Source organism: Macaca nemestrina, chromosome 5 (genome assembly GCF_043159975.1).
Source record: "Macaca nemestrina isolate mMacNem1 chromosome 5, mMacNem.hap1, whole genome shotgun sequence".
NCBI classification, from domain to species: domain Eukaryota; kingdom Metazoa; phylum Chordata; class Mammalia; order Primates; family Cercopithecidae; genus Macaca; species Macaca nemestrina.
The window spans coordinates 72,143,952-72,161,401 of NC_092129.1; the positions used below are offsets into that span (position 1 = coordinate 72,143,952).

The 17,450-nt window shown below is 39.0% G+C and overlaps 1 protein-coding gene across 3 annotated transcripts; it reads right to left on the reverse strand.

Moving 5' to 3' along the window:
* Positions 1-1,618: 1,618 nt before the first annotated feature.
* On the reverse strand, positions 1,619-17,106 carry LOC105489047 (mitochondrial translation release factor 1 like). Of its 3 annotated transcripts, none has more exons than XM_011753663.3 (7): positions 16,823-17,106; positions 12,097-12,176; positions 8,725-8,883; positions 8,051-8,214; positions 6,360-6,477; positions 4,710-4,846; positions 1,619-3,631 (listed from the first exon to the last, which is right to left on the reverse strand). In XM_011753663.3, exons 3-7 carry the CDS (start codon positions 8,819-8,821, stop codon positions 3,431-3,433), a joined length of 717 nt encoding a protein of 238 aa, XP_011751965.2. In that variant the 5' UTR covers positions 8,822-8,883; positions 12,097-12,176; positions 16,823-17,106; the 3' UTR covers positions 1,619-3,430. The 3 variants fall into 3 exon arrangements, with proteins under 3 accessions (XP_011751965.2, XP_011751963.2, XP_011751964.2); XM_011753661.3 differs by having other exon boundaries at positions 8,725-8,908; XM_011753662.3 differs by lacking the exon at positions 4,710-4,846 and having other exon boundaries at positions 8,725-8,908.
* Between the last annotated feature and the right edge of the window lie 344 nt (positions 17,107-17,450).

A 17,450-nucleotide genomic window follows, 5' to 3' on the forward strand; every position in this document is an offset into this window, starting at 1 on the left:
CATGAAGTGCAGAGAGAACTGCCCTCATTCTTTCATAAAATTCTTATCGCAGACCTACCACATGCAAAACAGTGGGATATATGGAAATAAATGGGACATGATATCTGCCGTTGTGCTTATCTGTGAGCTTGCCACATTAATAGCCATAATAGGTGTTTAGTAAATAATTTCTGAATACCAATCATGAGGCATGTCTGTGGGGGTAAGGTGTATAAAATAAAGCTATGTGGAACACTGGATGAGTCAAATACATTTAAATTTGTGGAAATTTTGGCCAGGCGTGGTGGCTCACGCCTGTAATCCTAGCACCTGGGAGGCCTAGGCGGGCATATCTCAGGAGTTCGAGACCAGCCTGGCCAACATTGTGAAACCCCATCTCTACTAAAAATACAAAAAATTAGCCAGGGGTGGCGGTGGGTGCCTTGGGAGGCTGAGGCAGGAGAATCACTTGAACCCAGGAGGCGGAGGTTGCAGTGAGCTGATACCACGCCATTACACTCCAGCCTGGCCAACAAGAGTGAAACTCCATCTCAAAAAGGAAATTGTGGAAATTTTCTTAGAGTTACTTCTGTGTACCAGGATAAGGGAATAATCTGTAGGACAGGGCTTCTTAACCTCAGCACTTTTGGGCCAGATAATTGTAGGGTGTTTAGCAGCATCTCTTTTATTCTGTCTTCCAGTTGTGATAACTGTCTCTAAACACTGCCAGATGTCTCCTGGGGGCCAGAGGCCCTCTGGATGAGAACCATGGCTGTAGGGGATGTCTTCTGAAGAAACGGGCACAAAGGAGGCCTTCTACAACATAAAGAACAAAATAAGGGAAAGGGTAAATGCAGTTGCATTTATTAAGATAAATTAATTTGATGTGGCATGGGGGGTGGTGTGTAAAGTGAGCTAATACAAAATGATGCTGGATACAGATCATGGATGTATACACAGTGGAGAGCTGGTTTTATTTGGGAGGCAATGGGAGCTTTTACATTGTTGAGCAAAGGAGTGACGAGATCAGTCTTGCTTTTTAGAAAGATTAGTTTGGCAGTTACTTATTTGTAACCAGAATTAGACAGCAAATAGGATGCGGGGGAGAAGTCAGGTGACTATTAGTCTGGGAAGTTAATTCTGGACAAGAGCAGTGGTAATGGAACTAAAAAGGATCACAGGTTTTAGCAATAAATCCAACGCGAGGAAGGGGAACTTAAGATGCCATTTTAAATTTGAGAGTGGTAGTACCATTAAAAACTAATGAATTTTGATTAACTAGGGCTTCAGGCCCTTTGAAATTAAGTTGAATTTTGGTTCTTTCTGAGCAATACACCAGATTTCTAGACAAACACTTAAGGTATGTTTTTAGACATCTATTTAGTGCCTATTACAACATGGTGTTAGCTTCCGAAGAGACAAGAATGACAAAAATAGTCTTACCATTAATGGCATTGTGAGAGGTCTAGCAGTAACTTGTTTATCCTATGCCTTCATCCACCCTTTCTCATTTCCTTAGTAAGCACACAATACTGAGACCAGAATAAAGCAGTACATTTACTACCTTGTGAAGAATGTTCAGGTGTTCAGGTGTGTTATCTTCATTTTGTGCTGCTTTAACAGAATACAGGAGACTGGGTAATTTGTAAAGAACAGAAATGTATTTCTCACAGTTCTGGAGGATGGGAAGTTAAGATCAAGGAGCTGGCACTTGTTGACTAGGGCTTTCCTGCTGTGTTCTCACATACAGAAGGCAAGCTAGCAGGATGCTCCCTGAAGCCTCTTTTATTAAGGGCCTTCATCCCAGTCCTGAGAGAATCCCTCATGGCCTAGTGATCTCTTAAAGGGCCCACCTCTTGATGCTGTCACACTGGCAACACCTGAATTTGAGGGGACATATTCAAGCCACAGCAAACTGAACATTTCTCCCATGCCAGATAGCACCATGTTCTTTGTCAGTAGGTGTTGGTAGAGGGGCACTGCAGAATAAAGGGGCTTCTCTTGCTTCTAAGATGATACTGTGACAGTTAATTTTATGTGTCAACTTGGCTAGGCCACAGGGTGCCTAGCTACTGGGTCATACTTTATTTTTTTAAGAGATTTAACTTCTGCTCTGAGTTTCCAATTGTAAGCTCAAACATTATGCTAGGTGTTTCTGTGAGGGTGTTTTTACATGAGATTGACATTTAAATCAGTGAACTTTGAGTAATGCAGACTGCCCTCCTCAATGTTAGTGGGCTTGATCCAGTCAGGTGAAGGTCTGAAGAGAAAAAACGACTGTCCTCTTCCAAGAACAAGAGAATCCTCCAACAGATACCTTTGGACTGGACCTGCACCATCAGCTTTCCTGGGTCTCCAGCCGCCTGCCTCACACTCCAGCTTTTGGACTTGTTAGACTTAATAATCATCACACAAGCCAATCCTTTTAAGGGAGTTTGTCTGGAGAATCTTGACAAACACAAACATCTACTGAGAGTTCCTGTCCAAGTTTTGCTCACACCCTAGCAAGAGGCTTCTGGCTTACCAGTAGAGGGTGTGAAGTTCTTTGCTTCTAAGACCCGATCCACCAGCTGTACACCAGCTCTGGCCCAAGGCAAGACAGGGAATTTCCCCATCACTGAGTAGGCTATAGCCACTCTCTCTCCATTAGGCCTGACTTCACCATGGGTAAGGGGAGCCCCTTTCAAGGGTATTCTTTGGTACTCTCAGTCCTAGAACATTGTAGCTCTCTTTCATCTCTCTTAAAAGCTAATATCATTATCAGTTAACAGTTTTTTATATTAAAATTATCCCTGTTCAAGTTAATGGTATGGTTTCTGTCTCCTGACTAGATTATCAGGATACAGTATTTACTGTCACATTTCTACTACTTGTTTAAAGTTTTTCGTAATATTTAAACTGAATTTTTGATCATTCATTAAATACTTACATAGAACAGGACAAAGGATGATTTTCCTTTGTCTACTTATTATAAGGAAGTGTCCAAGATTTACCACTACGTCATGATTACAGGTGGTCACCAACTTATGATGGTTTTAGGATTTTTTGACTTTATGATGGGTTTACAGGGATGCAGCCCCATTTCAAGCTGAGGAGCTCCTTAGGACTTTCGAATCATGCCTCTTTCATATCACGGTAAAGTTGGAAAATTGTTACGTCAAGCTGTCATTAAGTAGGAGCCTGCTGTGTCGCTAATGTTATATGCTTTTTTAACTTATGATGGGTTTACTGGGAATTAACCACAATGTAAATCGAGGACCATCTGTATATTGTATGATTTTTGCTAATGCATTGAGAGAGATCTGTGTAAATTATCTATGACTTCAAAATACACATATTATCTCCAACTGTGTTAACTCATGTTTTTGAAGAGAATAAGGGTATTTTCACCCTATGTGGATGTGCTGTAGAATTTTTCTAAGCTACGAAAGTCTACAAATAACAAATCAACTTAAACTTTTTGGGAAATAATTTCTACTAAAGATTCATAATCGGCGTATTCCTTCAATGACTGTACAAGTTCATCCAGTAGATAATCTCCCTGCATTAAAGTTTCAAGATCATGCAGTGTCTTGCTTATTCTGTGATCTGTGACCCGGTTCTGTGGAAAATTATATGTTCTTATTTTCTCTGATCTTCCTTTACTTCCAATCTGTATATAGAAAAAAAGATGAGATGCAGTTAGATTCAGGGCAATTTAAACCTACAAAATCTGAAGACTTAAGTTCTTGATTTATAACATGAATCAAAATGCGAGAATCAGGTTTTAAACACTTAGAATCCCCAAATGACATGGGAACATGATATAGAAAAAAGAACATGTGCTCTAAAATCAGATTAATATCTGAATCCTGCCTCAGCCACTTCAATGTTCTATGACCTCGGGCAACTAGTTTCCCCATCTGCAAAATACAGTGTCTACTACACAGTGATGATGGCTATAGAGCCTGGCACATAGTTGCTATTCCTATAGTCGCTGAATACGTATTATCTCTGTGAATTAATGCAGTCATCTTCCGTGATAACAAGGTGGTGAGTTTCCCATATTGAGGAGTTCTTAAAAGGCTCTGTAGTTATAAAATTAAATACCGGCAGGGTGCGGTGGCTCATGCCTGTAATCTCAGCACTTTGGGAGGCTGAAATGGGTAGATCACCTGAGGTCAGGAGTTCAAGACCAGCCTGCCCAACATGGCGAAACCCCGTCTCTAGTAAAAATACAAAAAATTAGCCGAGTGTGGTGGCGGGCACCTATAATCCCAGCTACTCAGGAGGCTGAGGCAGGAGAATCGCTTGAACCCAGGAAGCAGAGGTTGCAGTGAGCCAAGATCGCGCCACTGCACTCCAGCCTGGGTGACAAGAGCGAAACTCTATCTCAATAACAAACAACGACAACAAAAATTAAACACCAAACAGGAAGAAAGCCAAGTTGAGTTAGATTTCAAACTTCCTTGCATATTACAATTTCAAAGGATTAAAAATGAATGAGGACTCAGTATATATCTTTATTTTTAGTAACTGATTAAAAGTCTGAGAAAAATACCTTTGAATATAGAAAACAGGGCAGAGGTGTAAGATTACTATCAAACAAGGATAGCCCTCAGACTACCTGAATTGTTTTCAACACAGGTTAAAACAAATATGATATGTAAAAACCGAGTTATTTTTAAAAAAGCTGAGTTATATAAAAATATTTCGATCCTTTAAAAGCATTTTTAAAATTCATTTTTTACCTGAATTTTTCTAGCATTCTGTGTTTTATTTGCTTCTTTTTCTAGATGCATGCTGTACAGTTTTGCACGTAACTTTTTCATAGCCAGCTCTCTATTTTTCAGTTGAGATCTCTCTTGTTGACATTCAGAAACAACACCTGAATAGTATTACGAGAATTAAAAAGTTTTAATAGAAAAATCTTCTTTACTTATTATCAAGGAATACTCCTTTTCCTCCTCATCCTTTTTCTTCTTCCTTTATGAAGGGGAAAAAACAGGACTCTAATAAAAAAGGGAGAGACTATAGACTTCACTTTTGCAGAGTTTATCAGAAAACTGAAAATTTAAGTTTGAGCAATAGCACAAATAGCACAAAGTATTTCTTTTTTTTTTTGTTTGAGATGGAGTCTCACTCTGTCACCCAGGCTGGAGTGCAGTGGTGACATCTCGGCTCACTGCAAGCTCCGCCGCCCGGGTTCAAGCGATTCTCCTGCCTCAGTCTCCCCAGTAGCTGGGACTACAGGCGCCTGCCACCACGCCTGGCTAATTTATTTTTTGTATTTTTAGTAGAGACAGGGGGGTTTCACCATGTTAGCCAGGATGGTCTCGATCTCCTGACCTCGTGATCCGCCTGCCTCAGCCTCCCAAAGTGCTGGGATTACAGGCGTGAGCCACTGCGCCCGGCCTAGCACAAAGTATTTCTATACTGAAGGCATACATACTAAACAATAAGCATAAATCATTTAATACAGATTGTTTCCCCTCAGCTAGCCACCATGTTTTAAAAGTAACAACTACTTATAGAAACGAAGATAAATGAGAAATCCTATTACTAGAGAAAATCACTTAATTTTTTTAGGCTATCCATTTTTTTCCCCCAATTTCTGTTTTGTATTCTGTATTACCTAAGACATCATCCAGTTTAACATAAGGATACTCCCATAATTAAAAGAACAAAATCATAACAATCCAGTACTGGCCTCAACCACTATTAGTTAATAGGGATTATGCCCCTTTGAAATCAGTCATAGTAAGAGATTCTTGTTTCCCTTCTAGATAACTGAGATTTGCTATCTATATGCTTTATCACATGTGAATCACTGTGGTAATACTTGTGAAAGACGTTTAGTTCAACCTACAGTGTACTGGAGACTTAAAGATTTGGATGTAGTCCCTTTGCCTAACTATCTAGAATCAGATCCCCTGGAGGTATGTGAATGAAGTTAATGGAAAGATGCCCCTGCAGTTATATACAAAACTATACAATGCTTTCATATCATTTTTTCAAAGGAAGCCATGTTCCCCTCCCCTGCAAAAATGCTCAGAACCAATGATTTAGAGCATTTTCTGATAAAGAACCCATGATAATAACTTCATTGTGAGAATTTTCTTTTTAAGTATAAACCTCAGAACTCCACCTGGAAGGACCATCCACACCTTCTATAAATCATTAATACAGACATTCCCTGAGTTTGGATCCCTCCCTCTTCCTGGCCTTGCAATTATCGCCCAGAGTATCAGGTAAGGATTCTAAGTAAATCAAGTATTTAATAACAATCCTTAGTAGTATACATTTCTCTGGTAACCGAGGATCTATTTCAGTGGAAAATTAGTCAAATTATTCCAAAATTGATTTCTTTGGTGTCATATCTTGAAGGAATAAGTACACACCTGTTGGAAGATGAACTATCCGGACAGCACTGTCTGTGGTATTTACATGCTGCCCCCCAGCTCCACTGGCTCGCTTAGTGTCAATTCTCAAATCTTTCGGATTAATCACGAGATTAATCTATACAGAAGAAAAACTGGTATTTTAAAAGGTTATATGTACCGACTTTATAAAGGCAAGAGCGACCCATTTATAAATACACAACATGTACAGAATTCATATATTTGGGAGGTTTAATTTTAAGACTAGAAAGTAGCTAGAAGGATACCAATTTAAAACTGTTTTGCTTTTTGGAAGAGTAAGGAATCGAAATAGTACAGGATTGTACAGTTTTGAAAAACAAATCCTTTCTAGTTCTCAAAAACCTGGCTTCTCTTTACCCATTTCTTACCAAAGAAACAGTAGAACTTGATACAATTCTGCCTACTTTTAGAACTGAATGCGTGAGCTAAGGTAAGGTTTTTTCAAATTTTTCTGAATTTAAAGAGCCTAGCAGCAGGAAAAAAAACCACACACACACACACACACACACACAAACACACAGACACACACAATGGTAGCTTCAGAACTGTGGGAAGGGTCTGTTTCGTTTTATTTCAAACATATTTGGAGGCAAAGATGAACCAAATGGAAATGGGAGTGACCAAGAAATCATGGGTCTCAATTCCTCAACACACTGGGATCTGAGGTCAAGGTAATGCTTTGTCCTGGGAGCCACCATCAAAAGCACTGTTTCATGAACAACTAAGAACCATTCTGTGACATGTCTGCAATGCTGGCGGTAAGAATCCTACCATTCCCTGGGCCTTCCACCTCTATGTTTCCCTGTGTGACTCCCTCTTATGGTTGCTAGAAGAATTAAGATGATACATGGACCTCAGTGTCTCATCTTTTCCTGAAAATTTCCACCCCAAGATGCTTAAACATAAGTGACTAGGTTGCTAGGTGTGGCTCCTGCCATTTATTCTACTTCACTCTCTCCCTTAACTGTTTAGTTTCTCATCCACGCTTCACACAAAAATTAGATCTAAAGAAACTATGAAGACCTAAAGAAAGCAACTCCATGAAACCTATTACAGAGTCAATAGCACTTTTTCCCAAAATTAGCATAGGAACCACTGAGAGTTCCTTCTCAAAGCATTCACACTTCATTCTGAAACACAAGTCAGATATCTCCTATCACTTTTTAGCAGAAGGGAAATGAGGCAAAACAGAACTCCTACACTAAGTTATCTTAAAAATATAGACTGAGAATTTGCTTTGTGAGAAACAGTATACTCATTATGAACAGTGTAACAATATACTTTAATTTTAATGTAACAGGGTTATGAAGCAGCAATTCTGTTAATTACCTTTGTTAAATAGGATTGTTACTGTTAATACCCCATAAACCAGTCACACAAGGCAGAAGTCATTATAAAGGCAACCAAATAGGTTATTATTTTCACCCACAGAGATGATCTCACAGTAACTACTTATTAGGAAAATACTAATAGACAATGCAACATTGTATCATTTACAAATCCTTGATTTTTAACATTATAACATGTTTTAGACTGAGATAATATACAACTCAAAATACACAAGCTTCGAAGACCAAATAGATACTCAATTCAGTAAACTCTAAATGTTACTCTGGGGGCAAGGCACTGTGCTAGGCCCAGGATTCCAAGGAGAAGGGCTTATGCCTTACCTCAGTAGGCTGGGGTAATATCGCTACAGTCATGGTGCTAGTATGGATGCGGCCTTGCTTTTCTGTCTTTGGCACTCTTTGTACTCTGTGCACACCTCCTTCAAATTTCATGTGCCTATAGGCTTCTGAACCCCCAATGCTGGCAGACGCATGTCTAAGGCCACCTTGAAAATACAGGGAAATAGAATTATTTTTGTTATTCCTGCCATTTATAAATAATTGATCATCACATCTACTATCTTGAGCTATATTTTTAAACTCATAAAAGGAGATAAACATGGAGACTAAAAATCTTGAGGTATATTTTTAAAGTTATAAAAGGAGATAAACATGGAGACTGTAAAACATTAAAATATTTAGTGTTTTAATATTTATCTTTACTGCTTACAAGTACTAAACAAAACATGTATGAGGCTAATCAATTGACATCAGTAACATATCTAAGACTACTTTTAAAGACTGTTAGCAATTCAATGGTTAGTATTATTGAAAGACTCTCCATGAGATTTTATAGGTCATTTCAAAATTATTGTATTTGCCTTCAAATTTATTAGGTAAAGGATGAGCATAAAACTACATAAGCATCCTTACAGATAAGTTCTAAAGCCTAGTCATGGTCTTTCCAACTCTTTTCCTAAACACTTTACCCGAAACAAAATGAATAGTTTACTGACCTATTTCACTTGGAAAATATTCCAGGGTTTCAAAATGCCATCTTTTAAATGCGGCATATTGTTGATACATATCAAATATCTCTGAAGTAAACAACATTGCCTCCTGACCTCCAACTCCTGCAGTTACTTCCAGGATCAAATCATTTTCATCTGTTTCTTCTGAGGGAACCAAAAGTAAGATAATCTGTAAATATAAAAATATCACCCCTCCTATAATTAAGATTTAAAATTTACCAAAAAATAAAAAGCTAAATGATTAGATTCAGGAATTTTAAATATTTAACTTAAGTTTCTCCAAGCAAATAATTTAATATTGCTGAGTACTGTTCAACCATCTTGCCAATTAGAACTGTATAATGTGTAACTTCCATAAAGTATTGTTACAACTATATTATAAAAATGCTGTAAGATTCAGCTAAAACTTCAGGCTTGTTTTATTGTCTGTTGGAGTTCTTGTATGCTTTGTATCAGTTCTCTCTTCTGTTAATAAGAACTAAGTACTTGCTGTGATTAGGAAATTACACTGTTGTAGAAAGCAAAAGAAGATTCTAGCTCCATCCTGTTGAAATTTAAGGCCTAGTATGGCAGAAAACCCAAAGCACTCAAAACTGCATTTGTATTATTTTAAGATTTCTTATTATGGAAGATAAACTTGTAATTTTGAAACTAAAAAGGCCCTTAGAGATTATCTGGTCCAATTCTTTAATTTTACTTGTAAAGGAAACAGAGGTTAACAGAGATTAAATGACTTGTTTAAGGGCAAAGTGTTAGTTACTGACCAAGCAGGCACAAGAACACAAACCTTTGTGCCTAGATCAGTCTTCTCTCCATTACAATAGTATGTTTCTAATCAAGGGGATCTAGAACAAAGACTTCTTAGATTAAGTTAATTAATAAGAAAAGCTACCAACATTTTATTGGTTCTTTAATATATGGCAGGCATTCTAAGCACTGTACATACTTTAATTCTTAAAACAATCTGGGGTAAGTATTATTAACAGTTCTACCTTAAGATGTGAAACTAACTTTACAGGGGTTGAATAATCTAGTGGCTCAACATTACCCAACTCGAAAGTAAGTGGAAGAGCTAGAATTGAACCTGAATATACCTGAGTACACTGCTATCACACTAGACACTGGTCAGAAGCCATGCTAGTTACTACTTTTCCATCTCTCTAGCCGATGCCAATACAACATTATCATTCAAATTTTGAACAAATGGATTTTACTTGTTTGTTGATTACTACACACTGTACAGAAACCTTTAATACACATATCCTTCTTATTCACACAAAATTTAATTTAGAAAATTGGTAAAACGCGAGCTACACTACACTTTTCACCTTAGAGTGCAATTCTCGCCTTCTAACATAGGTTATAGGAACATTAATTTTTAGTAATTTTCACATTTGGCTAAAGGGGAGGCAGATTCTCAAAAATAAGTACCCCCTTTCCTGGGTCCTTCCTTACCTAACACATTCTTTCACTTATCCCCAGAGGTAACTGCTGTCAACCTTTAGTCTCTGCTTTACAGAATTAGCAAAGAGTGGCTCTAATTTCATATAATTATTCTTCATTAACTCTATATGTTCTGTAATTCTCCTGGATGTATAACCAAAGCAGTGTAATCCAATTCTTAAAATCCTCAGGGCTTACTCTAGGTCTGACATTCTAAATAGTGTAAGAGATGCAAAATAAATATTCCTGGCCCTGAGGCTCACGGTCTACTGTCACTGTACCAGGGGACTTCAAGAAGTTGTATTTCAAAGTTATTTTGTAACAAAATAAACTCGTGCTACTTGTTATAACAAGTTACAGGTTCTAGTTTAAGGCACTAAAAAGGGCGTATCAGTTCTGCTAAAACTGAAGCAAGAAGAAACATTAAATTGCTGGTGAAGCTTGGGTGGAAGAATGGTGAAATCATTGATGCTTTATGAAAAGTTTATGAGGACAATGCCCTGAAAAAATCAGCAGTTTACAAATGGAGAACTCGTTTTACGTAGAGACAAGATGATGTTGAAGAAGAAGTCCACAGTGGCAGACCATCTACATCAGTTTGTGAGGAAAAAAATTAATCTTATTTGTGCCCTAATTGAAGAGGACTGATGGTTAACAGCAGAAACAATAGCCACACCAAAGACATCTCAACTGGTTCAGCTTATAAAATTCGGACAAAAAAATTAAAGGTGAGCAAACTTTCCTCTGGATGGGTGCCAGAACCTTTGCATGCAGATCAGCTGGAGGCAAGAGCAGAGCTTTCAATAGAAATTTTAAACAAATTGGATCAAGATCCTGAAGCATTTCTTTGAATTGTAACTGCAAGTGAAACATGGCTTTACCAGTATGATCCTGGAGACAAAGCACAATCAAAACAATGGCCACCAAGATGTGGAAGGGGTCCAGTCAAAGCAAAAGCAGACTGGCTAGGGGCAAAGGTCATGGCAATAGTCGTTTTGGGGATGCTCAAGGCATCTTGCTTATTGACATTCTGGATGGCCAACAGTATCTGCTTACTAGGAGGGTTTTGAGAAAGTCAGCCAGAGTTTTAGCAAAATACCAGGGACAGCTTCACCAGAGTCCTCTCCTACACCAGTGCTCCTGCTCATTCCTCTCATCCAACAGAGGCAATTTTGAGAGTTTCAATGGGAAATCCATAGGCATTCATGTTACAGTCCTTATTTGGCTTCTCCTTTTTTTGTTTCCTAATCTTAAAAAATGTGTAAAGGGTACCCATTGTTCTTTAGTTAATAATATAAAAAAGACTACATTGACATGGTTAAATTCCCAGGACCCTCAGTTCTTTAGGGATGCATTAAATGCTGGTATATCACCTTTTTGCTTACAAAAGTGTCTTGAACTTGATGGTGGCACTTATGTCAATACATTAAAGTTTATATATATCTTTTAATTCCAGTTTTCCAAAAACTTTTGAAGTCCTTTCATATAACCTCTTCTGACCCATGTCTACCTCCAACCTTCTTTAAAAAAAAAAACAGAGGGAAGATACGTCACTATTTTGCTGCCTTTCCAGAAAATACTATCACTGTGACAGTTACCTTTCTGTGACAGCTGTACAGTATTTTTAGTATGATGAAAACAGGACCACGTGAAGTTTGTTCTTTAAAAGCCAGTTTATTGATAGTCATAATCATTTCAAAATGTATGCATATATCAAAACATCACATCATATACCTTAAATATATGCAATTTTGGGGTCAATTTATATCTCAATAAATCTAGAAAATAAATTTTAAAAACCCAATTTATTCTAAACAGTAACAAGCTAGTCACTTCTTTGTTTTTATAAACCTTTAATAAACGTTAATGCCTAAGAATAGCACAAATGCTTTATTCTTTGCAGAAATACCATACCTGATGCTTCAGCTGAGTTATTTCTTTTTGACACAGAGTTATTTCATTCTCTGCAAGTTTCCTTAAATCTTCATTCTCATCTAGGAAAAAAAGGGCAGAAGTTAAGGTTTTCCTTAATTAGTGTTGAACTGCCAGCAGACTTCTAGGAAATAGTTTTATGGTTATTATAGCTGAAGAGAAAAATAAAATGTCTATCTTGTCCTTTCAATAAATGCCATTCAATAAATGTCCTTTCAATCAATTTCACCATTTTATACATTAGTTTTCATAAGCATGTAAGTATAAAGTTTTTTTTTCTGACAAAAGAAAGTACAAGTAAAAATTTCTATAAAAATATAAAAAAGCTAAACTCTTCCATAATTTCATCTCCATGAAATATGCACTTTAATAAATATGCTTTTAGACTTCCAACTTAGACTATACAATAAACCAATGAGTGCATTTAGCTAATAAGATGGACAGAAGGGATACAGAAGTTTACACCAGTAAAACTAAAATTCAATTAAAAAGTAGAAAGTTATTTATTCTCTTATAAGCAAATGTTTCATTACTATTTTAGTAACCACCCAAAAACATTTATTAGACTCTGCCTAATGTACACAGAATGTTTATATGAAGTACTCCTCTCTCTCTGGCTTTACCCTTATTGTTGTTTCATCTTTAAATTTTCATTTTTATCTTATAAAACATACTTTCTCATTCCTCTACCCTATAGATGATATGCAGCCTATATAAAGGAGGAGGAAAGGGAAAATTTCTGGCTATTAACAAATTATTCTCTCTATGGAAAGTTCAAACCCTTACAAAGTATCAGTTTGTATGCTTCTCTATTAAGAACCAACCGTGCTGGGAACTGGGATAATACATATGTAAGACCTGCCCTCAAGAGAGCATTATAGATAATTTTAGTTTCTTTATATTTTTCTAAAAGAGAAAAACAAAAAATAACCTAAACCACTATGGGATATGGTTTGGCTGTGTCCCCACCCAAATCTCATTTTGATTTGTAGCTCCCACAATTCCCACCTGTTGTGGGAGGTAACTGAATCATGGGGGCAGGTATTTCCCGTGCTGTTCTCGTGATAGTGAATAAGTCTTACAAGATCTGATGGTTTTATAAAGAAGAGTCCCCTGCACAAGTTCTCTTGTCTGCTGCCATGTAAGAAGTGCCTTCTGCCTTCCACCATGATTGTGAGACCTCCCCAGCCACGTGGAACTGTGAGTCTATTAAACTTTTTTTTCTTAAAAATTACCCCGTCTTGGGTATGTCTTTATCAGCAGTGTGAAAACAGACTAATACACTATGTGATCAAATATTAAAACAGTTGCACCTTGAAGGAATCTGTTGATTTTGGAATGGGCAGAAAAAGGAAAGAAAGATTAACTCAAGGAGAGAATAACAACAGCAAAACTGAAATAAGTAAGTACAGGAAGCACTGCTGAAAATTATTTTGGCACTCATATGGTATGGAAGAAATCTGGTAGAATAGAAAATGTGTTGAGTTAGGAAAAGCAAAAATGAATTCTAGCCCTAGTTTAATCGCTAAGGTACTGTTAGGGCAATAGGCTCAACTTCTCTCAGTTATGACAAGAATGAAATGAAAGTTCTGAGCTGGATGATCTCTAAGGTGCCTTTCAGTTCTGCAAAGATAAGGAGATTGGAACTAGAGTCTAGAAGTAATTTAAAAACTGTATTTTATTTAACCCAATATGCTCCAAATATTATTTCAACATGTAATTAACATAAAAATATTACTTTCTATACCAAGTGTTTGAAATCTATATGTATTTTACACTTACACACCTCAATTCAGACTAGCCACAAATAGATGCTCAACAGCTGTGTGGCAACTGGCTACTATATTGGATAGTGCAGCTCTAAAGGGTTTAGAATGAGGAGTTACTCAGAGCCAATGGTAATACACTACTTCTTTAATTTCTCTTGAATATTATAAATCAACATATGTTTACTGGACACCTACCACGTGCCCGCCTTCCCCTTTCCCTACAAAGATGTTTATGGTTTCCTATTCTAAATGGATCCCATTCTTTTCAACCCTTTGAGTAGCTGCTTATTGTCACCCCTCTTTTCCCACCTAGATTTCTGGAGATAAAATGCCATTTTTATTACTTTTCTCCTGTTAACTCTAATTTACTTCTCAAGCTGTTACACTGGATTCTATAATCATATCAAGACTATTTTTATTCAAATTACCAATAACAAAATTGCCAAATCGAAAGAGTTACTTCAGTGTGAGCTGAAAAGGTTGAGTTTTACCTTTCTATGTCAGGTACTGAGGAATTTTTTTTTTTTTTTTGAGGCAGGGTCTTGCGCTGTCACTCAGGCTGGAGTGCAGTGGCACCATCTTGGCTCACTGCAACCTCCACCTCCCGGGTTCAAGCAATTCTCCCACCTCAGCCTCTCAAGTAGCTGGGACCACAAGCACGCACCAGCATGCCCAGCTAATTCTGCATTGTTTGTAGAGACAGGGTTTTGCCATGTTGCCCAGGCTGGTCTCGAACTCCTGGGCTCAAGTGATCCACCCTCCTGGGCCTCTCAAAGTGCTGGGATTAGAGGCTTGAGCCACCACGCCTGGCCAAGGATCTCTTACTTCTTGAAATTTTCTTTAATTGGCTTCTACAGCTTCATTTATTTATCTACTTCAAGGTCACAAAGCTCTGGCTGTTTTTTTCTCAACCTTTTATAGCTTTCTTCTCTGCCTGCTCCTCAAATACTATGTATTTCTGGCCTTTTTAGACTTGTTTCTATCTTAATGAATTTTCCCTGAGTGTTCTCATCTACTTCTAAGGTTTAGTTTACCATGTATTGTATATCTCAAGAGCTCTCTTATGATTATTTGGGCTCAATTTTTCTCCTTTGTCAGTAATTTTTTCTCCTAGACTAGTACAGATATCTTTATTGGAATTCCTTTTCACAGGTATTTTTAACTTAATATGGCATTCACTGCAAAACTCATTTTTTTAAAAAATTTGGTCCAACTTTTATACTTTCGTCTTAATTAACAGTACCACTCATGTGCTGAAGCCAGAAACCTAAGACTTTTCTTAGAATTAACTCTCTCTCCTTCATCCTTCTTAGGACATAAGCCACTAAATCCTAATTGGTTCCTCAGAATGTTTTGTGAGTCAGACCTATTCCTATCACCATTTCTTCTTTGGATTGTTTCAACTGCCTCCTCCCTGGCCTGTCAGTCACCAAGGTTTCTGGAGAATACTCCAATTCATCCTCAACACATGCCACCATTAACTTTTCTTTACAAAGACGTGACTTCTCTGCTTAAAAACATATGCAGCTTTCCATGGTCTATAAAAAATAAATCCAAATTTTTTGTTTTGCAAGGTTCTTAACTGTCTTTCTGGCTTCATGTTTCTATGACATTATCATCTCCTACCTATTCTATACTTAGGTCATATTGAGTTTCCCAATTTAGTACCTTTACCTAGGCTGGTCACCTCTCTGCCTTTAATCTCTTGCACCATCTGACAGACAACCTCCTGCTTACCCTTCGAGATACACTTAAATGCCAGCCTTTGTTTTTGATAACGCTCTGGGGTTTATTGCAGATGTTAAACACTAATCTTTATAACTATAAAAGTCACTTAATATTTTTACTTCTTACACATCTCCCTTACTAGACTGTAAGCACCTAAAAGCTATTTCCGTAATTTTTTTTAGTAATTAGTGGTGTCTGACTAAATAAACCCTGGAGTACAGTAAGGGATCAATACAAGTTAAACTATTATTATATCCTATATGGGTGGGCCTTTACACCTCCCCAGTGTTTAACAAGTGCTTGCTCTCCTAGGTCTTTATTCATACATTTATATCTATGCTTTCTTATCAGCTATATTACAGGTAATTAATTATGTCCCTCACTAGACTGCGAATCTCTGTGGAAGCTTTCTACCCAAAGTGGTGCCTGGACCAGCAGCTTGGCAGGCCTGGGAGCTTATAGTAATGCAGACACTTAAGCCCCTTTCCAGAATCACTTGGGAAACTTGTTAAATGCACATCTAGGCCGGGCACGGTAGCTCACACCTGTAATCCCAGCACTTTGGGAGGCCGAGGAGGGCGGATCACGAAGTCAGGAGATCGAGACCAGACTGGCTAACACGGTGAAACCCCGTCTCTACTAAAAATACAAAAAATTGGGGCGCCTGTAGTCCCAGCTACTCCGGAGGCTGAGGCAGGAGAATGGTGTGAACCTGGGAGGCGGAGCTTGCAGTGAGCCGAGATCGCGCCACTGCACTCCAGTCTGGGCGACAGAGCGAAACTCTGTCTAAAAATAAAAAAAGAAAAAAGCACGTCTAGGTCTGAGATTCTGAGCCCTAAGTCTGCTATTAACAAGCACTGCCCGTGATACTACTGCAGATGGGTCTCCACACCACACTTTGAGAAACACCGCTGTGGAACCCATCACAGGGACAGTGCCTTATTTATCCTTGCTGAGCTAATGATCTCTTGCCCGAATACACAACTAATAAGCATGTAAAAGGGGGCAGAGCACCGTGGCAAAGGAGCACAACTGAGCCCACAGGAGAGGATGGGATCAGAGAGCACGCAATGATGTCCTTACCTCTGATCCAAAATAAAAACGGCTGCAAGTGAGTAAGAGTTTCAAACCCGGGTAGTGTGGGTAGTGGAAAAGGCAAACGAAGAGTCAAGAATGTGCTTTGACGCCGCTCCCCCGGGCCCGGCTCTTACCGTGCAGCAAGGGCTCGGTCTCCCGCAGCTCCTGCTCCTTCTGGTTCAGCAGTTTGATCACTGCCGCCAACTCCGGCCTCCTGACCTTCAAATGGGCTTCAGACCCCGCCTGGCGCTCGAGGAAGGTCCGCAAGGGCCCGCCCCGGGCGAACAGCTCCTCCAGCGGCGGGCTACCGGAGCTCAGGGGCCGGCGGGCTGGGCCAACTGCCCTGCGGGGCCAGAGGCACCGCGCAGCGCCCCACAGAAGCCGGGGCCGCATCATCAGGCCCAGACCGCGGAGCCTGACCGGAACCGGAAGTTCCGGGTAGACCAGCCCTCGCGACAACACCCGGAACTTGGAGATAGGGGTGAGAGCTCACCAAGCCCCGCCCGGCGCACGCGCTGTTTTTTAAAGGATTTTCCGGAAGCCTTGGCAGGAGCTTCCTGCCAAGCGTGAGAACGTTGCGAACTTCCCGGAGGCCAAAAGTTGAGGGGGCTGAGCGGAGCGTGATTGGGGCGGGGCGGGCCTGGGAGACCTTGGGGTCCTCTTCTGAAAGCCTCTTCGCAAGGACCCACTTGATGGGTGTCGGGTTGGCCCGGAAAGGGAGAGCAGCAAATTGCCCCTCTGTTTTCTGATAGTGAGGATTTC